Genomic DNA, 27,666 nt, shown 5'->3' on the forward strand with positions numbered 1-27,666 from the left:
TGTTGGTGCGTTTAACATTGTCCCAGAGGTCTGTCTTCAGTTCTTTTCATTCTTTCTTCTTTATTCTTTTCTGCATCAGTGATTATCACCATTCTGTCTTCCAGCTCACTTATTCGCCCTTCTGCCTCAGTTAACCTGCTATTGTTTCCTTCCAGTGTATTTTTCATTTCAGTTATTGTTGCATATCTCTGTTTGTTTGCTCTTTAATTCTTCTAGGTCTTTGGTAAACTTTTCAATCTTTGCCTCCAGTCTGTTTTCAAAGTCCTGGATCATCTTCACCATCATTATTCTGAATTCTTTTTCTGGAAGGGAGCCGATCTCCTCTTCATTTAGTTGTTTTTTGGGGGTTTTAGCTTATCCCTTCATCTGGTACAACATCCTCTTCTTTTTCATTTTCTCTATCTTTCTGTGGCTGTGGTTTTCAGTTCCACAAGATGAAATACTGCTGATACTGCTGTCTGCCCTCTTGTGGAGGAAGCTATCTAGGAGGCTGGAACGTGCTTCCTGATGGGAGGGACTGATGATGGGTGGGGCTGGGTGGGCGGAGATCAGTATAACTTTAATCTGCTTGTCTGCCAACAGGTGGGACTGTGTTCTCACCTTGTTTGATGTTTGGCCTGAGGCTACCTAGCAGTGGAGCTTACAGGCTCTTTAATGGGGCTAATGGTGGACTCTGGGAGGGCTCACGCCAATGAGCACTTCCCAGAACCCCTGCTGCCAGTGCCCCTGTCTGCTCAGTGAGCCACAGCCGCCCCCCACCTCTGCCGGCAACCCCCTAACACCAGCAGGTAGGTCTGATTCAGTCTCCTATGGGGTCACTGCTCCTTCCCTCTGGGTCCTGGTGAGCACACTTTTTTGTGTGCCCTCCAAGAGTGGAGTCTATTTCCCCCAGTCCTGTGCAGTTCCTGCAAGGAAATCCCACTGGCTTTCAAAGTCTGATTCTCTGGGGATTCCTCCCCACATTGCTGGACTCCCAGGTTGGGAAGCCTGACGTAGGACTCAGAACCCTCACTTTAGTGGGTGGACTTTTGTGGTATAACTGTTCTCCAGTTTGTGAGTCACCCACCCAGCATTTATGGGATTTGATGGTAATGCGATTGCCCCCCTCCTACCGTCTCACCGCGGCTTCTCCATTGTCTCTGGATATGGGGTGTCTTTTTTTGGTGAGTTCCAGTGTCTTTCTGTCAATGATTGTTCAGCAATTAGTTGTAATTCCAGTCCTCTTGCAAGAGGGAGTGAACGCATGTCCTCCTACTCCGCCATCTTGATCTGTCTCCTGTAGCTATCATTTCTTTATACTTTTCCCAGATTCCTTTAGGCTTACTGTACTTTGAAATTCACTTAGTAGTTACTGCATTCCAAGCACTGTGCTTAATAAGTTCATGTGTAGCACCGCATGTAAACTTCACAATAACACCATGAAATAAGTGTTATTATTTTCTTCAATTAGCAGATGGGTAAACAGAGGGTCAGAGAACTAAGGACCTTGACTAAGATCAGACAGCTAATAAATAGCAGGGCAAATGTTCAAATCCTGGGTCAATCTGCTTCTAGGACCCTTTCTCATAACTACTGTGTACCCTTGGTTTTCTGTTGTAACCACTACAATCACTCATGTGGAAACAGGGATTGCTTTATACTCTATATACTTTCTTATATTATGAATCTATCTATCTAAAATAGAACTCTCGTGAGGACTATATCAAATGAAATGATATGTAAGTACTGGCTCAGGACCTGGAGTACGTGTAGGGTAGGTATCATCATCTGGATCTCATTCACCAGCTTTCAGAGACACTGTAAGAGGACAGGTACAATGTCTGCTTGCCCATCACTGCACACTCACATACAGACTCGTGCTTGGCATGTGATTTGTTCGATGAGTAAATAAATGAAGCAAGATGAAGATATCAGAGTAATAGCACTCAGTGACGAGCATAATTCTCTTTCATTGTCTCTCAACAATACGTTTTCTCTTCCTCTACTTACACCAAATATATCATAATTCAGAATTCACACCAACCCACAACAAGATATTTTTATTTCAATTTCTACTGCATTCATTGCACCATTAAACGTTAATGTCTTTGCATTATTACTTAACTCTTTTTTGGGAATACCCATGTGTTTTCAGGATGTGAAGAAGCAGCGCTACTTCTTTAGCATTCTTTTTTATGCTCAGCATACTGTCTGTCACAACCAAACTTGGCCTGTATATGGATTATGGCTTATCTGGTGGTCCCACTCTAGACACCTGAATCTTGACAGCAGTTGTCATTTGATTTTTCTCTTCTAGTCATCTCCTTTAATAATATTGGATAAATATATAATTTATTAGTCTATACAGACCTCATTTAACAATGATTGAACTTATAGTATCATGTCCAAATTATGCTATATTCTAAACTACTAATTTTCACTCATATATGTATATATGTTGAAGTGTTCATATATAGCAGTCTAGATTCTAGCTACGGTAAAGAACAGATAAAATAGAGCCAGGAGAAGCTAAGGGAAAGGTCTCTATGTTCATTTGTGTATGGATTCTCTTACTTAATTTTTTTATTTCTGCATCACACATATATCCATGTCAGTCCAGTAGTCTCCTTGGATCAGGACCAATATTTCCATTCTAAAGAATTCTTTCTCTATCCTTTATTTCAAGTTCATTTTTTAAATTTAAACTTCAGAACTTCATCAAATGATTCTAAATATTTCAAGGAAAATAATCAAATTTACTACTGAACAGATTTGTGGAAATACTGGCTTTTAAGACAACTTGCCCTCCTTTAATATATACCCTGGTTTCTTTTCAAATTCTATTATCAAACAAAACTTCTGACAGCAGCATCGTGAGATTATGCTGTTTGTTTTATATCTATGAGAATGAACCTTCCTCCAAAAGATGTCAGGACCAAATGAGATAAGAATTATGAAGAACTATTTACAGGAAGGCTCTCTTGTGTATGTGTGACACAGTTGGTCTCATTCAGAGGTAAGAATAACTATTCAAGTTCTTAATTGTGTATCTTGATGTGAAACTAGTGCCTTTTGAGTTTTCTTTCCAAAATGATTAATTTCTAAGATAAGTTACTATGCTGAGCCCCAGGACTAAAATTATCACATCTATGTTGTAAGAAATTAGCTTATCACACAAAGATGAATATATAAGATAAAATGTGGAGACCAAGAAAAAACGGAATTTCAATTGTCATGTTTTGACAACATAAACTAAAATCTGATTGTCATCTCCTCTCCACAAACCAATATACTGCAAGTTTTAAGTCAACTATGAATATGAATTAGAATATGTATATGAATTAAAGAAAAAGATGAATAAGGTAAATGTAGGTAAGTGAATTTTATGTTTTACATTTCAGTCTTGTCTATAAAATGTCACACTGTAAGTTAAAGTATTGCTTAAACCCTGAAGCTGTAATAAGAAACATTCCCTAATTATATAATGCTCTGAAATGCAATAGAACTGGCTTATTTTTTAACTCTCTTTAGATTACTCACATTTACTTTGTGCATTTCAGAGACATCAGGCCCTATGAATATGCAACATTATTCTTAATTTAGCTCTGTAAAACCAGGCATGTGCAATGTGTGGTGTATTTGGCCACGCTGAATTCACCAGTGATTAAATTGATTTTTAGCTTGCATCATTGTTTTTCAGGCCCAATGATGAGTCATGGAACTTTTCTCTCACGTCATATACATTAGTGCATCTGGTATCATTAGGAAGGAGTTAACATCCAGGATGTAGTGATTGATTTAGGGAGATGGTAATGAGATTATGGCTCATGCCCTTACAGCCTGACAACTGAAATCCTATCATTTTCCACATGAGGAAATATGCTAAATATTATAATATCTGACATGTCTATCACTGTGGGATTAAGCCAGCTATCTGAAACAGGTTTGATATTTTGATCCTTAGACATATTATCTTCTTTGTCTTACACACACAGCATAATTGATCCGAAGATAATGAAGGTTTGTATTTGCATACCCAAATTTTTAATTCCAAGAAGTTTTTAGGTCCTCTTGGTTCAGACCTGTCAGCTTAAATGAAAGAAGCAAACAACCATCATTGTTTTTCCTCTGATTTCATGGGGCAAGATCAATAAATAGGATGAGAGGTTTTAACTAGGTGTTTCACTAGAAATATGTATGTTTCAGACCAGGAGAATCTAGCTTGAAAGTTTTCAGAAGACCCATAGGTCACAAAAACATTAAAATGGGTGGGAAATCTGACAACTTAAACACAACAGAGAAGCAATATTTCCTGAATGCTTGAAGAAAATTAGTTAGGAAAATGGATGAGCATGTTTTTAAAGACGTACATTTAGGCTTTTTTTTTTTTTCCTTTTGAAGGAAATGTTTTCTACACCTTTTATTTACTTTAAAAATATACATTTGATGCAAATTTTATTTCTTGTAATCTTTTCCTCTAACACAATCTTCTAGAACTCAGCTTCAGGCTATACATATGTGTATATATACATATATATATATATGAGAATAATAAGGGGTAACTGAAACTGCCCTCTGAACTATTCAACACACAGACACTTATTGTCTATTTCTGAACATTCACTGATACAGATATCTATCCAGTCACTCATTTCTCAGCATCTAGCCACAAGCATGTATCCATGTATCTACTATGTGCCTAATCACTGCCAGGCATTCATAAGAAATTGAAAGGAATATACATCCTAGCTGGGAGAGAAGACATACATATATGGGTTATACATACATTCGAAGGCTCCGTACATCTCTGGAAAGTATGATGGAAAAAAGGAGATGAAACTGCCTGACATCTCCACTGAGATGTCTCCTAGGCATCTTAACTATGGTCAGAATAGCATTCTTTTTTTTTTTTTTTTTTAATTTACTTCTTTTTGGCTGTGCACGGCCTTTCTCTAGTTGTGGCAAGCAGGGGCTACTCTTCCTTGCAGTGCTCATGCTTCTCATTTTGGTGGCTTCTCTTGTTCTGGAGGATGAACTCTAGGCATGTGGGCTTCAGTAGCTACAGCATGTGGGCTCAGTAGTTGTGGCATGCAGACCTAGAGTGTGTGGGCTTCAGTAGTTGGGGCATGTGGGCTCAGTAGTTGGGGCATGTGGGCTCCAGGGCACATGGGCTTCAGTAGTTGTGGCCCACACGCTTAGTTGTTCCATGGCATGTGGGATCTTCTTGGGCCAGGGCTCAAACCCATATCTTCTGCATTGGCAGGTGGATTCTTAACCACTGTGCCACCAGGGAAGTCCCCAGTATAGCATTCTTAATTTTCTCAGTGTTTACAACCTATTTCTCCAATAGTCCAAAACCTAAGAATCATTCCTCATTCCTTTTGATTCCTGCCTACCAAATTCTAATCTTTCAGCAAGTCGTGTACTCCCTCAAATATATATTGTGAATCACTTCATTTCTGTCCACACGCATTGCTTTTTGTTATTCAAATCCATCATAATCTCTCACCTGGACTATAGGAATAGTTTTCACCTTCCACTCTTTACCGTCTCCAAATTATTTACACATCAGAGTGATTATTTTACAACACAAATTAGATCATATTTCAACACTGCTTAAAACCAGAAATGTCTTTTCTCACTTTGAAAAAATGGGAATGCCCGATATAGTACCTGACAAAGCCCTGTATGACCTGATTCCTGTTTACCTCTCTTACTCACGCCTGCTGCTCCAGCCACACTGGCCTTTTCCGAGCATGCCAAAAAAAATGGCATGCCTTTTATTTTGTCACTCATGCCTTTATTTTTGCCTTAAGGGTTTTGCCCTATCTGCCTGTATGCTCTTCTCCGTATTTTCATATGGCTGGGTGGTCTTCTCATTCAATTCTCCTCTAAAATGTCACCTCTCCAGAGAGGATTTCCCCAACCAGACAATCCAGCCGTGCAGTCACTATCACATGTTCTAATTTCAGTTTTCTGGATAGCACTTATCACTATTTGTGGCATTTTTCTTGTGTTTATTTCTTATTACTGTGTCTGATACCTATAAGATACTCATTAACTATTCAGAGAATGAATGCACTTTATTTATAACCACTACACAACACTGCTTAATAATATGAATCTCATGACTGAAGTTCTCAACAGATGTTAGCTATTGATATCATTAAAGCCAATCTCTCCCTGATGTGTTTAACTTTTCCTAAATAACATATAGTTTTGAAAATTAAAATACTTGCATCAGACATAAGCCTCTATACCAAGTATGATCATTGTTTATTTGTAAGAAAATAGTCCAATTTTAATACTTTAATGCATAGAACACATTTGCGAAATCTAGGAATACCTCTGCCAAGGATGCCTTAATTAAGCAGACTTATTTGAATGTGCTTGCTTTTAAATTAGGCAGGTTCATAAACATTTATTTAATTTGATTACATTTGAGATAATAATAATAGTATAAATATTAATGAATTCTTATAAAAGGTATTATGGCTCATTTTCCAGTGAAATTAAAGAAATCGAACTCCTCAGTATTATTGATATTCCTCTTGTTTACCTTCCAGGTTTTTCACTGTGAATCACTACTAATTCAGATTTCAAACCTTTATATTTAATAACTTTGTTACATACAGTACTTAAGCAATCTACCTTCAGGTATGTACATTTTTAAAAATAGCATTAATAAGGCATACTTTAATATTATAAAACTCACCTATTACAAGTGTGCAAGTCAATGATTTTTTAGTAAATTTACAGAGCTGTGCAGCCATCACCCCAACCCAATTTAAAAATATTTCCACCACCCAAATGTTCCCATGTGCTCTTTTACAGTCATTCTCCCACTTCTTCCCCAAGCTGCTGGTGACTACTGATCTGTCTTCTGTCTTCATAGGTTTGCCCCTTCTGACCATTTTCATATAAATAGAATTATATAATACAAATAGTACAGTATTTTGTGTCTGATTGTCTTCATTTAGCATAATGTTTCTACACATGTTAAAACAATCTATGCTGTTATGGTACCAGTTTATTTCATTGCTGAACACTATGCCATTGGAAGTACCACATTTTGTTTATCCATGCATCAGCGGATATGAATTTGGATTGCCTTCAATTTGGGGGTATCAGGAACAATGCTGCCACAACCATCTGTGTACAAGTCTTTTTGCGGATATATGTTTTTATTTATCTTGGATTTCTGGATTGTATGATAAATTTTATGTTTAACTTTCTAAGAGCTGCCAAACTGTTTTCAAAAGTAGTCGCATTCTTTTACAAACATGAGGTTTCCAGTTTCTCCACATCCTCACCAGCACTAATTACTGTCTTTTGAAAATAGCCATTCTAGTGGGCAACAATGTCAGTAGAGTATAGTGGTTAAAATCAGAGATGTTAAGCCAAACTACGTGAGTTTAGATGACAGCTTTGCCATTTACCATCTTGTAATTTAACATTCCTATTTATAGAACGGGGACAATCTATCTCACAGAATTATTGGAAGGGTAAATGAATTAATATAACTATTAGCTTGCAGAAGTATCTGACACAGAGTAAATTCTGTGTAAGCATTAGCCATTATAATAGCTTTGTTATTATGATTTGCAAAGTTATAATGTACGAATAGCCTGTTTGGGGATTATACTGAGGCTTTGGGAAGCTATTTAAGTTCTCTTCATTGAGAGTTTCTTATATGATTTTGGGATAAGATAGTTACCACAATATCCAGGCACTAGAATGTTAAGTTTTATAAAAATCGAAATAAAGATCTTACATATAATCAGAACCGGTAAGACTTCGAATGGCCAGAATGACCTATCAGACAACTTCAGTCAAAATTGGGACTCAGACAGACTGATTTAAGAAGTGGTTTCATTTATTCATAAAATGTATCTATCCATGAAAAAAACAGGGGAAAGCTAGTATGGACAAGTTGGTTTCCTACATAAAGTTGCATTCAGTTCTCAATTACTTGACTATAAGGACTTTCTTCCTCCCTTTTCTTTACCTGTATATTTGTGTGTCTCCCTTTTTCCTTTGCTTGACTGTTTGGATGATTAATGAATTATTGCTGCTTCAACCAAGGAATCAATGCAGAAGAGGCAAAGAATGATATTCTTCCTTCTCAAATCACTGCAACGCTCATTTTAGACACCTTTCCAGAAAGAAACAAGTCCCATCAGCTTGTCAGGTATATTTCTGATTAATAACTTTAGAATATGTTTTGCATGTATGCTACTCAGTTTTTAAATATTACTGAAAGCATTTCAGAGCACTTCCCCTGGGTTTCCAGCTATAAGCATGGATCACTTCTGCACACTGAGGTCACTGCTGTCCTAATTTCTCCAGGTTCCAGAGAGTCTTCGGGTACCCATCTAAATTCTCTCACAGCAAATCATTCTTACTTGAGACCACCCAACTTCTTAGCTTTCTGTGTCTCATTCTGGGAGTGAAGCGATCTAGGTTATAGTGTGGTAAAAATATTACTATAAAATTGCACACTATTTTACTTACGTTACCATTTATAAGCGAAGGTATGAACTGTATGAATATAATATTTAACTGTTTCTGTACTGACAGGGTTTTTCTCCATTTCTGAAATTCTATGCTTTTACAAAAATAATATGAATATATTCTGTCTAAAAAGAAGTAAGACCAGTAGATGAAAGATACATGGAAGTAGGTTTTCCACAATATGAGGCAGAATTTGCGTACAGTTTTAACTGGATAACTTGTAAGGTAATAAGTTATCTGTCACTGTGATTTCATTTATTCAAAAAAATGTATCTATCCATGAAAAAAATAGAAATATAGTTAAATTAAATAAAATATAGAGGCTTGATAACCAGATGTGTAGAAGAGATTCGAATCCTGGATGGAGTGTCATAACAGGCCACACTGCAGTGTACAGGAGCCCACTTCCGCAGGGTGATCAAACCCAGAAGGATGGGAGAGTTAACTCTCCAGAAGAATGAAGTTTAACCAATGAGAGAGAGAAGGCTGAAGGGAATGGCAGATAAATTTTTTCTCCACTTTCCCTGTGATGGATCGTCCCAAGGCACTGTTTCTTATCTAGTCTGTCTGGAGGCAATCCATGTGGCCAACTGACTACCGGCTTCTCTTCACATCTTGTGAAGCAGTGGCCAACTCAGTAATGCATTACCTTGTATTAAAATCGCATCTTCCTCAATCTCACTTCTGTTTTCTTTTACTCTAGCTACACTAGATTTTACCTTCCAACAAACCATCAGCATTTGACCTTCCCCTTAGGCTCAGTTTCAATCAGCTAAGGCTAGCTACATGCTCATCAAAAGTTAGAATAGAGAGCTGTAAGTTTTGTTTTAAAATTCTTTCTCAGTGCATAACAATGCTAGTGGAGGCATGATGTTGATGGTCATTCCTATCTAACATCCGTGAGGTACTTTGTTGCAGGTACTGTTTGAAGTGGTTTACATGTGATAATGTTTAATCCTCACATCCATCCTATGAAGTAGGTATTACCATTATCCCCACTTTACATATAACAAAACTGAAGTATAAAAAGTTCACACACCTATCAGTACCAAGGTCATATAGCTAATGCGCAGCAGAGCTAGGATTTCACTCTAAGCGATCTGATGCATTTTCTTTCGTGTCGAAACATTCATCAGTAAGGTACACTCTTCTGAGGTCTCCTGTGCTTAGCTGGCAATTCTGAGGCTGATAGCATTGCCTGTGTAGCTGACTCTGGACAAGGCCACTTGGGTCCTTGCCAAATGATGATGATTGGAACATGGTCTCTAAAGAGCTGAGGGCCCCTTGCTTTCAAGAATGTGTGTTTGTTGAGGCATCAGACTCTCTCCTTCCCAGGCTACTTAGCTCGCATGTTCAAAAGGAAGCATTGCAAAACACACATTTGGTTGCATGAAAGTTTCTCATATCTTCCCGCAGAAAGGTTTATTACAGAGATATGTAATAAAATAGACTTTTATTTTATGCTTAATTTAGGGCATTTGTAGTTTCACCTTGGATCATTTTTACCCATCATCATACAGTGCATATTACATCCATCCTGCACGCAAACAGACATGCCCACGCTCAGGCTCGTTCTATTCCCTTATGTGAGTCTGGGGGCTGTATTACAAAGGTTCCCACTTTGGATTGTGTAAGAGGCTTGCAGCTTAAAAGTGACCTATACTTTCATTTTGCCTTTCTGTTACTCTGTTTAAAATAATGGCCATAGAATCTCTTTCACAAAAGGTCATCTGTGTCAATGGACAGAAAACAGAGGATCGGATCACCTGCCGTAATTGCAAATTAATGCTCTCCTGGTAACGCATTAACTACACACTATTGATCTACAATTGAATCATAGAAGAATTACTGAAAGGTGATTTTACTTTCCTATTTTTTTGTGCTTTTATTGCTTTTTCCATAATGCATTTTTCTTTCAACTGGAATTTTCTCTAATTGTCTCCATTTTTAATTTCCCGCAGTGAGATGACTTCTGACTTGTAATTAGAATCTGTAAAAATTCATGTCTCTGTCTCCAAAGCCTTTTGGAAATCTACTGAACTGTAACTCTGATGCCATAAAACACATACATGATGCACTGATACATATTTCTGGAGAGCCAAGCTTTTGAATGATTTTTTTTTTTTTAGCTTAGATAAAACAGAAATCCATTTGGTCCTCTATCTGAAATTACGATTTGTTGAATAGTCTGCAATAAAATATTCAAAAGTTTCCCCTAAAAGCATTTTATTTGGGAGCATTGATGATGTAATTTCCATTCCTCCAGCAAACTTTTAACATTTAAGTAAACAGTTACTATCAGATACATTTTCTAAGGAGTGTAAGTGTGAGAGCAAGATACAAAAATCCGGTAAATATTTATACACATCTGCACAGAATACTTCTGACAAAATCCAGATTGTCACGTTTGTGTCAAACTTAATTGATAAAAATTCTTCTACCTAATGGAACTGACCATAAACTTGTATCTCAAGGCTGAATTTGATCATGCTCCTAGTTAAGACAGAGGTCATCTGGCCTAAGCCTGGTTTCTGAATTGTGAATTAGGAGTCACTGGAACTGGAGAGATATCCTGACAGAAATTTCCTTTACAACTTCTCATGCACCTTAAAGTTATCATTGATTTTTTTTTAAACTTCTAAATGGGAGACATAGTTGTGATTCCTAATAAAAAGTCTTTTAAGAATGTTGTAGGCCTATAAGAACTTTGATATTTTACTGTAATTTCTTTTTTTTTTGTAATTTCTTTCATAATCATTATTTGCATGAGTCCTAATCAATACTGCAAAAATAAATGTGCATCCAAATTATTTGCTTAGTCTTTAATCCTTAGCAAATCATTATCATCTGTAACAAGAAAACCTCTAATAAATATCAATTATATGACTAAAATTACATAATCATGGTACTCTTTCTTCTAAGAGTTTATAATGAGAAACCAACACAAGCAGAGTTGATATGCATTTTCCAACCAATCTGAGAGCTGTACCAGGGTGCTGGAGCCTCCCTGATGTGCCAAGCATTGCTGCATGGCAAGAGGTTGGCAGGATCAGAGCAGCTGGAGCAGAAGGGAGACACTAGATGTACTGGGACTCTGAATTGTGATACTTCCTTTAACATATTAAATGTCATTTCTCCCTTACAACAACCCAGTAAGGTAGATACTATAACTTCCATTATATAGATGAATAAACCGAGGTTTACAGAGGTTAAATAATTAGCGTAAACTTATTTAGCTATAAAGTGGTGAGGCCAGGAGTTGGGCAAAGAATTGTAGAACTTCAAAGCTCCTTCTCCTGACTACCATCCTATACATGGCAATACAACCAAATCCGGATACATCACAATAGCACACAAATACTGTCAAGAATCTTCAAGACTAGAATAAACGCAGGTTTTTGAAAAACATGAGTGACCAACAACATGTTTTTTTAAATGAATGCATGAAGAGCAAGGAACTTGAGACATTGTTTTGCAAGATAAACAAAACAAAACACCACACACCACACAATAATACAGAGGTATAAGGCAGAACTATTTGGCTTCAATTTTACCTCACTAAGAAGAGAGATCACTAACTCTTCTAAAGCAGTTCTCAGAGCTCAGGTATATCTTTGGCGTGGAGCCCTATGTGTTCTATAGTGCAGCTACTGCCTGACAGAGTCTTCCTCCCTTTCCCTCCCCCTTGGACACATCCTACATTAAGATCAGAAAGTGAATAAATAAATCTTCACATTCCTAATCTTTGAAGACAGTTAGAAATAAGATTTTTTTCAAATCTACCGCATAAGAAATGAGCTAGGTGCTCACATTTTAAATACTGCATATTATATGCAAAACAATATTTTTAATAAACAGGACAAGTGAAAATTCAAATTTGTATGACAATTATTTGTAGTGCATAAAGGCATTTTCTTCTTAATGCTTATTTCTTCTTTCACAAAAGAGAAAATTAACTCTGTAGTATGCTCCAAGTAAAAATAATGTGTTAAATATACAAAATCTAAAACTGTTGGATTTATTTTAATCCACAGAGTAAAATGTCTTTTGGAATGTTCTAATGTTAAATAAATCCACATTGCCATGGCCAAAAAAAAAAAAAAAAAGAGAGAGAGAGAGAAAGAAAAAGAATACAGAAATGAGCTAGGAAGAAAATCAGGAGTATCTCAACAGGAAAAAAAAAGAAAAACAGAAAGAAAAGAAAATTGGAGCAAAACCAGAATGCACCACAACTCAGATGATGACTGGATCCTTTCAGAAAAAGATAACTTCAGAGGGTCTAGTTTGTTGTGACTGTATTGTGGAGGTGATGACCAAAAATGAGACTGACAATAAAAAGACATGTACACACATGTGTAGGTGTAAGGAGGATAAAAGTTTCTAAAGTTTGGTTTGTTAATGATTGAAAAAAGAAATTGCTGTTTCAAAACATAAAGATACATTCTAAAAAAAAAATCAAAGGAATCAGCCTTAAAATACACTGGAAAAATATCTGAATCTGTTCTATACTTATTAGACTAAGGATAGTAAACATATGGCAGAGAGAGAAGTCATTTAAAAAGAGTGGCCATAACACAGGAATACTATTGTTATAATAAGCTATAATTCAGTGTCATCTCAAAAATGTAATTAAGAAAAGTGATAAAGGGAGTGCCCTGGTGGTCTGGAGGTTAGGATTTGGTGCTTTCACTGCTGTGGCCTGGGTTCAATCCCTGGTCAAGGAACTGAGAACTGAGACCCCAGAAGCCATGTAGCATGGCCAAAAACAAAAAACAAAACAAAACAAAAAACCAGTGATAAAAAATTGGGATAGCACATACAAAGTAGAAAAGTAAAATTGTAGGGTACAAAATTGAATGTCTGGCCTAGAAACTCTTATGAGGAACCAACTGGGAAATGTCTTTTTGTGGTCTGTATTTTCATTTTTTTCTTTTAAGAGAAATACTTAGAAATTATGTGGTCTGTACTTTCATTTTTTCTTGTAAAAGAAATACTTAGAATGGTATGAACAATCTATTCTGATCTGAACCCTTGGGGAAAACAACTCAAATATATTAAGCACATGATAGAACTGAATGATTCTGGAAAGGGATTTGTGTAAGTCTGATTTTTGGATCAAAATTTAATAATGTTTTTGTTGTATAGAAAGTTGATAATGGTGTTCTACCATTAACAGAACATGCACTGGGAGATATGTTTTTTCTAGAAGTGATGGATTTGTGTTGATAAAAACACATTTTGGGGAACATCATCCTTGGAAACAGTCAAAAAATATTTGCAAAGCAGCTAACCAAGGATGAGGGAGGCTGGCTGTAGCCCTAGAAGAGAGGAGAATTGAATCATGGAGGATAAAAACTGTAAATTAAAAAGTGAACCAGGTACTCTGGAAGTTCAAAGTAGAAAGGGCTCACTGAGCATTTACTTGCTCCAGGATTTGTAGAGAGAGGGAAGGGGTATGGTGTCAGCCTGGAAAATGTAAAGACCTTGTCACTCTTTAATAGGTTCCCATTAAAAAGAGAATAGCATCTAAAATCTCCACCGTGGCCTACAGTACTCCACAAGGTCCCCCTCTACCTGTGACTGCCCCTTCATCACCTATCATCCTCATCTCTGTTGTATCTTCCTGTCATGAAACAAGAGAAGACTGCCCTCTCCCTTATGCACCAGGACTTTGCATTTATGATCTTGCTCTTCCTTCTGCCAGGAGGACACTTTTCTCCCAGACCTCTGCATGGCTGACCTTTTTTTTTTTCACTCATCTGAATCTGGGCTCGATCATCTTACCACTCCTTTGAGGGAGCCTATAGCATGCAAAGTTCCTGAAAGCATTCTCAGTTGTCTGAGAACATCCCTGTACCCTTAGGGCTATAAATGTGCCTAGCACAAAGTGGGCAACCACCATGTGATAAACGATGTCATCTGATGCGAGTTCACCAAGGACCTCATTTCCCTTTTACTAAATATCACATCTCAAATACAACTAAGATCACATCGACATTTTTTATTTTGGAAGCTACATCAATATGCTGCTTTTGTTGACCTTATTATGAATTAAATCCCTCCACAGCTTTTCCACAAAATCTTTTCTTTGTCAAAGTTAGCTCTATTTCAGATGTATAATTAAATTTTTGCATCTGAACCTTACATTTATCAATAACCAGCTTTATCTTCTTATATTGTATCAGTCACATATGTGTCCCTTGCTTTTCCTGAAGTGACACTGGAATTTACTGGGTCTCCCTATTTCATGTTACTTAAAAATTTGATCAACTGGATTTCTATGCTTCCCCCAAAACAGAACTCAGGAACCCTACATTAGTCAGTTTTCTAGAAAGATCCAGATTTTCTTTACTCAGCACATGTAAAAATTTATTAGAACACAAAGAGATGGAGAGATATACCATGTTCTTGGATTGGAAGAATCAACATTGTGAAAATGACTATACTAACCAAAGCAGTCTACAGATTCAATGCAATCCTGATCAAATTACCAAAGGCATTTTTTTACAGAACTAGAACAAAAAATCCTAAAATTTGTATGGAGACACAAAAGACTCTGAATAGCCAAAGCAATCTTATGGGGGAAAAAATGAAGCCAGAGGAATCAGACACCCTGACTTCAGACTATATGACAAACCTACAGTAATCAAGACAATATGGTACTGGCACAAAAACAGAAATATAGATCAATGGAACAGGATACAAAGCCCAGAGATAAGCTATGGTCAACTAATCTATGACAAAGGAGGCAAGGATATACAATGGAGAAAAGGCAGCCTCTTCAATAAGTGGTGCTGGGAATACTGGACAGCTACATGTAAAAGATTGAAATTAGAACACTCCCTAACACCATACACAAAAATAAACTCAAAATGTATTAAAGACCTAAATGTAAGGCCAGACACTATAAAACTCCTAGAGGAAAACATAGGAAGAACACTCTTTGACATAACTCAAAGCAAGATCTTTTTTGACCCACCTCCTAGATTAATGGAAATAAAAACAAAAATAAATAAGTGGGACCTAACGAAACTTAAAAGCTTTTGCACAGCAAAGGAAACTATAAGCACGATGAAAAGACAATCCCCAGAATGGGAGAAAATATTTGCAAATGAATCAACAGATAAAGGATTAATCTCCAAAATATATAAACAGTTCATCCAGCTCAATATCAAAAAAGCAAACAACCCAATCAAAAAATGGGCAGAAGACCTAAATAGGCACTTCTCCAAAGAAGACATATGGATGGCCATGAGGCACATGAAAAGCTGCTCAACATCACTAATCATTAGAGAAATGCACATCAAAACTACAATGAGGTATCACCTTACACCAGCTAGAATGGGCTTCATCAGAAAATCTACAAACAGTAAATGCTGGAGAGGGTGTGGAGAAAAGGGAACACCCTTGCACCGTTGGTAGGAATGTAAACTGATACAGCCACTATGGAGAATAGTATGGAGGTTCCTTGAAAAACTAAGCATAGAATTACCATATGACCCAGCATTCCCACTGCTGGGCATATACCCAGAGAAAACCGTAATTCAAAAAGACACATACACCCCAGTGTTCACTGCAGCACTATTTACAATAGCCAGGTCATGGAAGCAACCTAAATGTCCATTGACAGATGAATGGATAAAGAAGATGTGGTACATATACACAATGGAATATTACTCAGCTGTAAAAAGGAACAAAATTGGGACATTTGTAGAGACATGGATGGACTTAGAGACTGATATAGAATGAAATAAGTCAGAAAGAGAAAAATAAATATCATATGTTAACACATATATGTGGAATCTAGAAAAATGGTACAGATCAACTGGTTTGCGAGACAGAAATAGAGACACAGATGTAGAGAACAAACATATGGACACCAAGTGAGAAAGGGGGGCGGGAAGGGGGAGGAAGGTTGGGGGAGATGAGTTGGGATTGCCATATATACATTACTAATAAGAAAAAAAAGTCAAATTGTACACTTTAAATACATGCAGTTTATTGTATGTCAGGTATATCTCAGTAAAAGTTTTTAAAAAAAAAAAACTAGAAAAAAAAACAGTGGTCTCAATACAAGAAAAAGATGTTATCGAACCAGGTTCCTTTGCTGGACACACAAGCCAAACACTGAGACGCCAAGTTTTGCAACAGAGAAGGGATTTACTCATAAGGCAGCCCTACAAGGAGATGGGAGGACAAATCTCATATCTATCTCCCAAAGTCAGGGCTGGGGCTGTTTATCAGGCAAAGCTGAGGCATGGGGAGCGTGGGGAAAGGTGATTGGAAGAGAAAGGTGAGATCATTGCTCTGCAACAGTGCAGCTAAGTCCTTAATGGGACTCATGTGTTAGTATTTTCAGAGAGTGGAGTTTTCAGCCCTCTGATGTCAAAAGGTCACTGAGCAGACACTCACACATGTCGAGTTAGAGGGTCGGTGGTCCCAACCATTCTTAGACTCCAGCTCAGAACTGGACAGAGCTGACTCCAAGTTCATGAAAAACAACTCTAGCAAATATCTTATTCTTTAGGCTACTTGAGGCTTGAAGGACATGAGAGTTTTTTGTGTCAACAATCGAAGCCAGTTTGATCATGAGGCAGGTTACAGATGTAATGGATCTGATGGTTACCCTCAGTTCAAGGAGACCCAACATTTGTATGATATACATGAAGATATAAAACAATAAAATAGAAAATATATTTTTAAAGTATAAAAAAAATAATTAGAACATAATTTTGGAAACTGAATAATTCATGGATAAAGTATTTAATAAGGAGTAAGCAGTTCAGCTGGAAAATTATAAGACTGGGGTAAACAAACGACACACAGGAGCAGTTCAAGAGCTGAGAATGAATCATCGGTTAACAAGTGAAGGACAGAGCATGCATTCACATGGTTGTGAACGATGATGAATTTCTTTTTCATTATGCTCGCGCATTTCTTGAGCACGATAACATGGATGGTAGGAGATGCACAGATAAATCATGGGGTAGAAATCAGGAACCATGGTTTCTAATCGCACTGGTTAGCCAACTGATCAAACAAACTTAAGGTAATTACAAATTTGTAAATCTATAAAATAGGGTTAAAAACACTTACTGATAGACTCAGAGCTTTGTAAGAACTAAATGAATTAATAACTACAGAAGACTTTTTGAAAAACAGATGATAATATTCATCATTAATATTCTTTACAAAATATGGCCTAGCACTTTCTAACTCTCTATTCAGTCTGAATTCTGAACCCTAACTTAGTACCAAAATGAGACTCTAAAACATTGAGGTGGGTTTTTAAACAAACACACAATTATACACATCTAAATTAGTTTGAGTTTTTCAAAGTAATCACCTTGGTGGATGTTGGCACTGCTCAGAATAATTTTGTTACACCCTTTTTAAACTGTTTATTAAAGTCAGTTTATGGACTGACAGAAAAAGAGACTCAAGATTTTGTATACCTAATTCAGTTCAACAACCAGCTTTAACTCAGCTTGGCTCTCTTTAGCTTTGTTTACAGGAAATGAGATCCATTCTCAAAGTATGAAGAGTAGTTACTAGTGGTGTTGAAAATACATTAGCGCCCAAGTGACTATTTCTAATAGTCATTTGAGTGGATAAATTATGGAATGATTATTAAATACTTAGTTATGTTTAATCACAATTAATTTCAAACGATAAATTGGAAAGATTCAGAGAAAACCAACATAGAAAAGACAATATTTGGAAAATAATATGTGAAATAAGAATAAATAACTGGGTTTTTTTTTAAACTGAAGAATAAAAAGGTAAATAATAGTTTAAAACTTTAGTCAGACATATGAAGATTCTTTGATGAAGAAGTAAGACTAGTAGTTTCACTATAGCTCTGCATACAATGCAAAAAGGAACAGACAGTGTAAAGGATATGGCCAGAGTCGGGAAAAAATTTACCCAAGGAAGTTTACACAAGATCAGAAACTTCATATGGCTATATCTGCAGACATCTTAGCTAACTCATGGTTATTTTCTCATATAAAATAGTCATTGTGTGATATAGTTACTTTTTCTTATAGTAAAACTGTCATTCAAAAAGATCAGGTTTAATTTCAATTAATTTCTTTTGAATCTAGATATTAATCTATCAAGTGTGTAATCATTCAAAAGCCTAGCAGGTTTCCATTTAATTTTCTCTATTTACTTATAAACAACATTGTTGCACTGGAATCAAGATGTTTTTCAAAAATTAAAACCTCTTCCATTAAAGAAACTACCCATTAAAGTAATTTAAAATAATGTAATAATTGACACTAATTTGAATTTCATTGAATGGACACTAACAGCATATTTCTCCTATATATTATTTTAAGAATATAGGGTTTCTATTTTTTAAAATAAATACTTGCGTATTATCCTTAACATTGTAAATGAAACACTCATTAAAGCGAGGAAACAAGAAATTGCATAGTGGAAAGAAAAAATATGTCTATTTTAACTAGCTATGTGAAATAATTCTGATAACATTTAAAATAAGTTTAAATAGTATCAACTATTCTTCCTTCATGTATCATAGTCTGACTTTAAAGGGAATTGTGATGAAATAAAAATTAAGAAAAAATTGAATAAATATATTTTCCACTTACCCAATAAGAATTTAGAATATAGTATGCAAAAATTTTACCATCTAAAGACACCCACCTATGTAGCTGAAGCACTGAAGACTTCCTGTGCACTATGACCAACAGAGAATGTCCGTAACACATCTGCACTCTTGTGGAAATAGTGTCATTGTGCTGCTTCAATTACTTTTTTCTCTAGTTTCAATAAAATAATACATCTTTTGATCACATTAAAAAATTCCATTTAGCTTGAACTAGCCCCATCAGAGCAGCTGATTATTGCCAAAAATTGATTTGGTTATATAACTCTGAGTGTCTGTCACATGACCATGACTCATAGCAAATGCCCACTACACTCCCTCTCTCTGTTGTATTTCAGGATTTTCTATTAACTTCAGTGACAAATCCATACAAAAGAAATGGAATAAAAAACCACCCATACAATCTCAATGAAGGCACAGGTCATAATTGTACATGAATGAACTGATGACCCTATAATTTCTGATGTCCTGAATCAAAGTCTTTAAAAGATTGAATTGTAATGGCAATATCATTAAATTATTATAGAAACCCAAAGTAATTCAGTGTAAAAAAAGGTAGTATAGTACTTATATCCTCTATCTATATACAATAGAGGAGAGTGAACATTTTGTGATGAAATCTATCACTAAAAGCAACTGACTCAGTCTGGGTTTTGGTTGCAATAGAAATCCCTAAATAATTTTTTATTAACAGAAATTGTAGACTAGTTCTTAAATCAGATGAAGGAATTCAATCTGAAGGCTAGGTGTGGGACAAACAACTTAAACTAAAAGTTAAAAAAGGAAAGCCAATGTTAATTTACTAAAGTAATCTTTCAAACTGTTTTAAAGGGAAATTATTCAAGTTGTTAATTTACTGTCCCTTTCCTGAATAACTAATTGGCAGCAAGAAGTAAACTTCCTTTTTTCAGAGTAGCCTTTCAAAAGATTTAAGACCTCAAGAGTTTATGAAGATTTTGAGAATGTAATTTAACAAAGAGGTATTTATAAATTTCAGTGTTCAGTATCTGAAATTTACTAATAATTTTCATTTAGAATTTTTATAGATCTAACTTCCATATTCTAACTAATGAGAGTCTATGAAAAAAGATGAAAAATAAGATTTCAAAGACACTGGGACTCACTTAAATGAATTAGGAGTTAGTTGAGTTGACTGAAAAGTAATAAGAGCAGTTACCCAAGAATACAGACCCATCATCAGTTTTGAATCTTATTTTTTGGCCAAAGTGTTGCAACTGGTTCTGTTGTAGTAGTCATTTTTGCTCCACAGTTGTTCCAGGGGAAAGATCTGGAATGCTCAAATTACTCTCTAGCTAAGTCCTTAGGTTTTATATTCAACATTAACTGAAGCACTTTTAAGGTAGGGTTATTGATTGCTTTACCATTGAAATGTTAAAATCCTTGTTAAAGCAAATTGTAGAATAAGATAATAGAAATAAACAGTGCCAATGAGAAATGGTACATTCCTAAAAATTGTAAGACTTCAAAAAGCAAAAAATTGCCCATTAAAATGCAACCTGAAACCCTAAAAAGCGTTTTCAATTTATAAACTGCAAGGTGGCCTAAAATATTTTGTGATTTTTATATTTCAGTTAAACTCTCACTTAGCAAAAATTTAAGCAAGAGATGCTACAATCAAAGTATTTTCATTCAATAAAAATTTCCCTGATTCACCACCTTCAGTTTTTTATACAGATGTTAGCTTTGCAATGAGACCTCTTTTTTTCAAAGCACATATCTTACCTACCAGATAATATACTTATGTTTCTTATTTATTATATTATATCTTTGTCCTCACAAGAATGTAAGCCCCATGAGGTAATGGACTTTTGTCTGTTCTACTCACAGAAGTGTGTGTTCCAAATTCCTAGAATAGTCCTAGGCATGCAGATTCTCAGTAAATATTTACTGAATGAATAAATGAATGAATGTTTCTCTGTAATGCATACTGATTAACAAGAAAAGCATACTCTATCACAGTTACCAAATTTATGAAAAAAAATTTAGCTTTCCACTTTTGAAATATCAGTACTTTTTCTGAAGTCACATAGGTGGTCATGGTTATTAAATTCATTTAAAACTGAATTTGAAATTGTTACTTTGAGTATAAATCCTTGTTTCAGTAGTGAACTTGCTTATCTATGTAGTTTATATATGTGCATCAAGAAAATCAGACTCAAACTGTTTAATTTATATCACTATTTCTGCACCCATAACTTCTTTTTCTGAACTCCAGTATATCAGTACCATCACACTACTTAAATACAATTCACCTGTCCGATTATGTCTTGCAAAAAATACACCTTGTCAGTACATATTTTATGTCTGAGAAGAAACAGTTAGAAAGATAGGTTTGATAGTATTCCATCTTAAGACATATAAGTGGATGGGCTCTTCAAGGGAAATATTACAGAGTCAGAGAAGGACTGAGGTGGGCGGTAACAGCCAATGAACAAATAGCAACAGTGAAATGGGAGGGTGATGATGGAGGGATTTAGGACCTTGAGGTGTACGAAAAAGATCTGAACCAACTGCCAGAGGGAATTTGAAGGGAATTTTTTTAAAAATGAATAAAAACTAATGCTTACTAGCACCCAAGGCCAAGTTGACATTAAACACTATGAATTTGGAATAAATTCAACTGGCAGAGTTACTTGAATTTCTCTAATAATATTCAGCAGCCCAGAAGTATAGCAAATGAAAGGTTAGATTAACCTAGGACTAGGGAGTGGAACAGGGTAAAATTCAGTTACAATGGAAGAGAGATAGAAATATTATACGTTCTCCACCCCATTCAAATGCTAAGCCAAAATTGTAAATTCAAGGATTTTCCCACTCATAACTGTCCTAAATATATCTTAATACTGATTTTAGTTCATACTTTAGCTAAAATTGGTTTAAAAACATTTTCTGGCTGAATAAAAACATGACTAAAGCTAATGACACATAATTGATACATAATCTGTAATTTTATACCAGTAAAAGCCTATGTATGGAAATTTACATTTTTAACAACATCAATTGGGAGTCAATATTCTACATAGCTGGAAAGTCCCTGGGCCACTCCTAGCCAGAGCTTGAAGGGGCAGTGCTTTGGCAGTCAACATACCATGTTGACCCTCTCATCCTCTCTTCACAATCTGGTTTAAAAAAATGACAACTCAAGCACATTCATTTAAAAAATTCTTTCTGCAAATATTTAATGTGTTTCTGCTATACACTGGTCAATACATCAGGTGACCAGTGTTTTATGATGAGGCCTGTTATGAAAAGATAAATTGAGACAAACAGATTTCCTCTTTTGAAAATCTGAGCCAACAGATACTAAGCTGGTGAGGTATTTCATGTAGAAGGTGGAGCTGAAAGACCACCATGGGGAATGGTAGTTTGAGTGATTCTCTGCTTCTTGATCTAAGATGAGCTTAAGCAGAAACTGCAATTTGAGTGGTTATTTCACCACACATTTTTAGGAGGACACATAGAACTCTATATATTTACATACCATGGTTCATAAATTGCACATCTGTGTTTGGAACATATCATATTGATTTATTTTTCTATGCTCTTACGTTTCTTCTCTTCTTTGAACCCTTACTCTAAGAATTAACTTGTAGCCTAAACATGTAAGCTTTTTGTAGGTGGGGAAGATCACCTATTATTGCTACTCCCACCTTAGAGGTTTTGGGAGGGAGACAGGCAGTGTGACCAGTTGGAAGAACGTTGGCTTTGTGGTTGTGAAACCCAAGGTCTTAGTTCTGGCTTTAGCACTAATCATGTGACTTTGGCTACACTACTTTCATCCTCTAAGACTCAGATGATGTCAAAGAAGTATAAAATGATTTCACTCCCAGGTAGTTTGTGGAAATACTGTATCTAGAAGTAGCTAGAATCAGCACACAGTAGATAGTCAACAATTTTCACCCCTCATGTGTGACTGGCCCAAGCTCACATGTCTGGAAATGAGCAGGAATCTTTTCTGGAAACCACTCATATCCCATTTTTATCCTCGAGTTCACATATTCCTCCATGTTAATGAAAATAAACTGAGGTGATAGTCAAGCCTAGACATCCATTATCTTCCAGATTCTTCTTGAAGATACTGCTCTGTATTCTCTCTTCCTTTCTGATGCCCCAAAGTACCTTCTTTTTTCATTTCCCTTCTTCTTAAGGAACTTCCTTCAGTCATTCTTTTAGTTATGCTTCCTGGAAATAAATTCTTACTATTTCTTGAGTTAAGAATGCATTGTTTTATCTTTCCTTCTTGAAGGAAACAGAATTATGGGTTGACAGTTCTTTTCTTTCAGTAGTGGAAAAAATTCGTCCCACTTTCTGGACTTGATGGTTTCTGATGAGAAATCTATTGTCATTATAATTGTTTGTTCCTTATAAGTAAGATGTCATTTTTTTCTTGCTTTCAAGGGCCTTTTTTTGTCTTTAGTTTTCAGAAGTTTGACAATGATGTGTTTTGGTATGGATTTCTTTAGATCGCTCATGTTTGAGATTCATTCAGCTTCTTAAATATTGTAGGTTTATGTCTCTTACAAAAATTGGGAAGTTTTTAGACATTATTTCTTTTTCATCTCCTCCTTCGTTGACCTCTCCTCTGGTTCTCTGATGACATGAATATTAGATCTTTTGTTACATTCTTACAGTTCCCTGAGACTATTCATTTTTTTCCTTTCAGTCTTTTTTCTCTCTGCTTTTCAGATTGGTTAATTTCTACTGCTCTGCCTTCCAGTTCACTGGTTATTTCTCTGTCCTCTCCATTCTTTTGCTGAGCCCATCAACTGAGTTTTATATTTATTATATTTTTCAGTGCTGAAATTTCCATTTGGTCCTTTATATCTGTTTCTTTTTTGAGACCTTCCATATTTTCTACTTGTTTCAAGCATGTTTGTAATTGCTTCTTAGAGTAACTTTATGATGGCTGCTTTAAAAATCTTCATCAGATCATTCTAAATCTCTGTTATTGATATCTTGGTATTGGCATCTATTAATTGTCTTTTACAATTCAGCTTGAGATCTTCCTGAGTCTTGGTATGATAAATGATTTGCAATTGAAACACTGACATTTTGGGTATTATGTTAAGGGATTCTTCATCTTATTTAAACCTTTTGTTTTAGCTGGCTTTTTTGGATAGTATTCTGGCAGGGGAGGGTGAGGATGCTGCCTTGTTACTGCCCAGGAGCCCTACTTGGCCCCCTTTTCAACCTAAGGGGCATAACTCCTTGTTACTGCTAAGAGAGGATAGGAGTTTTGGCTCCCCCCTAGGTCTCCTCAGACACCAGGGTGCTGAGAGGAGGGGAGAGAGTGGCCTTGTTACCACTGGGTGGTGATAAAAGTCCTGACCCTCCATTAGATTTCTTCTGACAATACCCCAGGAGGGAGGAGAAGGGACACTTCATTACTGTCAGTGGAGTGGAAGTGCATGCCTCCCACATATAGGAGCTCATTACTGCCCAAGGGCAAAGCTGGGTGCCTTGTTACAGCCTCCTGAGGCTGGAAGTATAGGACTCATGCTTGTCCTTTGCTTGTGTGGATAGGTGTGGTGCTGCAGTTTTTAGCTGTGGTGTTTGTTTAGAGTAGAGCAGTTATGGTCTAAAAGTTTTCTGTCTTGCTAGGCTGCCCTTTTGTGGTTCTCTGGCTAGAAAAAGTAGGGTTTTTTGGTTTTTTTTTTTTTTTTGCCTGCACCTGTTGTTTCCGGGTTGCTGACTTCTTTGGCTCCAATTCTGAGATATAAGAAGCAAAAAGAAAATCCAGGAAATTCTCACTGTGTTGTGCCTTGGGTCCTGCAATTCCAAGCCAGACTGCCTTCTCTTCACCTTTCAGAGTCTCTATTAGTTTTATATATAAAGGTTTTTAATTATACTTACTCAGAACCAGAGGGAAAAGTACATTTACTCTATCTTCTTGGAAGCGGAAGTCTGTCTCCATGAGCATTTTGGTATATGTTACTTCTACTTTATATTTTATAACAGGATGTTAATTCTGATTGTTAAATTGGCAACACAAGATACTGCACTCCACTTTCTTGCCAGAAAATATAAGCAATGCTAAACATTTTGCTTCCCAATTACCATCAATGCTAGGTAGTAAGAAGCCATATTAAAGGATTACCTCAGAGGTCACAGCCTAGTCATCATGTGAAAAATTTTACCCCTGGGTCAAGTCAGACCATCCAAACCTGCATATCTGGTCCCTGAGAGAAATGCTTATGCTATAAAGTGCTGAGGCACTGTACTGTGTCTATCCTGAACAACATTATAATATAAAAAGCAAGTGTGTAAATAATAAAAAAATTAACTAATTTCTGAGTTATTTGTAGAGGGCTAATGATGTACTACATCTCAGAGTATCAATTTATAAAGACAATGGATGATTCTCCCTCAGTTTTGTACCACAAGAAGGTAAACAACCAATTTATTTCTATATTTGAAAGCTGTGAGTTCCTTGCTTTGACTACTAGGAAGTTCAGAGTCAAGTTTGTGAACCCCTCCAGTACCATACAGCATTGATTTTGTGTATTGGCCTTGTCCTTGACTTTTTTTATTTTTCAATCAAGATTTTACTTTTACCTAGATTTCCTCATGTATTTGGTTTTTATCCAGCAGTATGGTATGCATTTTGGAACCTAATCTCACTTATTTTAGAAACATACAGGTGAACAAATACCTTACAAAAAATAGAGGGTTTGTAAGCCCTCAAAAGGACAGGAAATGGACCTCAACTTTGTTCTCAACTCATAACAGAAACTCAATGAGTGCCACCCTTTTGATCCAGCACAGCCTCTTTCTCAAGAGACCCTACAAGAACATATTTGTTGTCACTTAATTTTCACTTTATTTGTTAGATGGAGCTTTGTGAAGGGACAGGCAAACACAAGGACTACCTGGAGTACCGAAGCACCACTGTGGAGAAACTGAAGACCACTTTCAGCTGAGTCAATTCCACCAGTGGCCAAAATGGGAAATCCAGGCAAAGCACGAGCAATGGTGCTCACAGCTCTCAAAGCAATAGGTCTGATGGCTGTGCCTACGGAAAATGAGGAGGATCAATGGTTAGTATACTGACCACTTGAGCATATTGCCTTATAACCACTATCATGTGATGGCAGTGTTGTACTAGACAAGATTCAATTTTATTTCTAGTTAAGATATATACACATGTAATATACAAGCATTGTTATGTTTCAAAGTGTGTTAATTTGTAAATGGATGTGTACTTATTTTAAGGACTTTGATGCTATTATTGCATGCAGGCATGTTATGCAAGTGGGTATAGCAACTCTAGAGCGCTCGCATAAAATACATACATATTACAATTTGATATACAGTAATGTGTAAAAGATTGTATGGAAAACTCATGCTTCTGTTTTAAAAAGAACAAGGAACAGCAGATTTTGTAAAAGAAAAACAATCACATACAGTGCATAAATAGACATACAGCTCTATGTTTCTGCGAAGTATAAAGCAGCTGGTGTGAATAGAGATACTGCAAAAACAAGCAAGGTGCTGATGAACTTACAGATTCCATATTGCATTTTACATGTATTTCCCCAAATTTGATGAAACATAGTGAACCTAACCTAATTTTTTATACATTAGAAAACTGTAATCAAGTTAAAGAGAATTTACTAGAATTTAGTAGAGAGTGTGTGTTTGATTTTTTTATACATTATTTAACCAAACATTACCAATATATTATTTTCTAATTGTAATAATGGCTGCATGGATGGACAGAACACTCTGAGGTCATTGTTTTACATGATACACTGTATAAGGCTGCTTAGACTCTCAAGGGTTAACACAGCCTGGAGTAAATTAATGGTCTCATAACATAGTAATAGAATTTGATATTTCCAATGGACCATAAATCAGTGGTCCTTTAAAGGTATTTTCTGAAGTAAAAATAGTTCTTTTTGTGCAAGAATGTAGCATTGCGTTAAATCACAGCTCCACAAAGCAAACGGCAAAATCAGCTTCATGTGGTGAGTACTTTGGCCTCTCCTCCACCACCAAAGCATCCTTACCAGCATTCTCAATATGTATTCATTGGTGCTCCCATTAAGGAAACACAAAAAGCTTTCATTAACATCAGTTTTCTTTCTATCCTGTTCACTTCAGATGAAACTGAATTTATGTATAACTAATGCTTTTGCACTCAACGCCAAAAATGTTTGAGGAAATGTCTACTTGGTGCTCCCACACCTAAAAAATCTTCTTCTAGATACCAGTGTTTCTTAGTCAAGAATATTCAATGCTGACACTTCAGAATTCCATAATTGACATTTAAATACAAGACAGTAAGTTAGGGCAAATTAGAAACTGAACGTCAAGATTCTATTTCTATTTCAAAATATTTGTCAGTGATTTCTTCTTAGTCTATATGTTTTAAAGGCTAACATAGTGGACAGGAGAATGCATGGAAAGAATACACACACATATTTATAAAAACATATCTTTAGCTATACTTAAAACAAAATTCAAAAGTAAACGAGGAAAGCATTTTTAAGGGAATTTGTAACTTAAACAAACCTTTT

The 27,666-nt window shown here is 35.9% G+C and overlaps 1 protein-coding gene across 1 annotated transcript in view; it reads right to left on the minus strand.

Moving 5' to 3' along the window:
- The window catches only part of DPYD (dihydropyrimidine dehydrogenase), an 807,016-nt gene that overhangs the window by 130,518 nt on the left and 648,832 nt on the right, over window positions 1–27,666 (minus strand). Inside the window, exon 19 of the mRNA XM_057718457.1 lies at window positions 26,017–26,159. Coding sequence (XP_057574440.1) covers window positions 26,017–26,159 — 143 coding nt within the window. The remainder of the gene's footprint in view (window positions 1–26,016; window positions 26,160–27,666) is intronic.

Source organism: Hippopotamus amphibius, chromosome 1 (assembly GCF_030028045.1).
Source record: "Hippopotamus amphibius kiboko isolate mHipAmp2 chromosome 1, mHipAmp2.hap2, whole genome shotgun sequence".
Classification (NCBI taxonomy): domain Eukaryota; kingdom Metazoa; phylum Chordata; class Mammalia; order Artiodactyla; family Hippopotamidae; genus Hippopotamus; species Hippopotamus amphibius.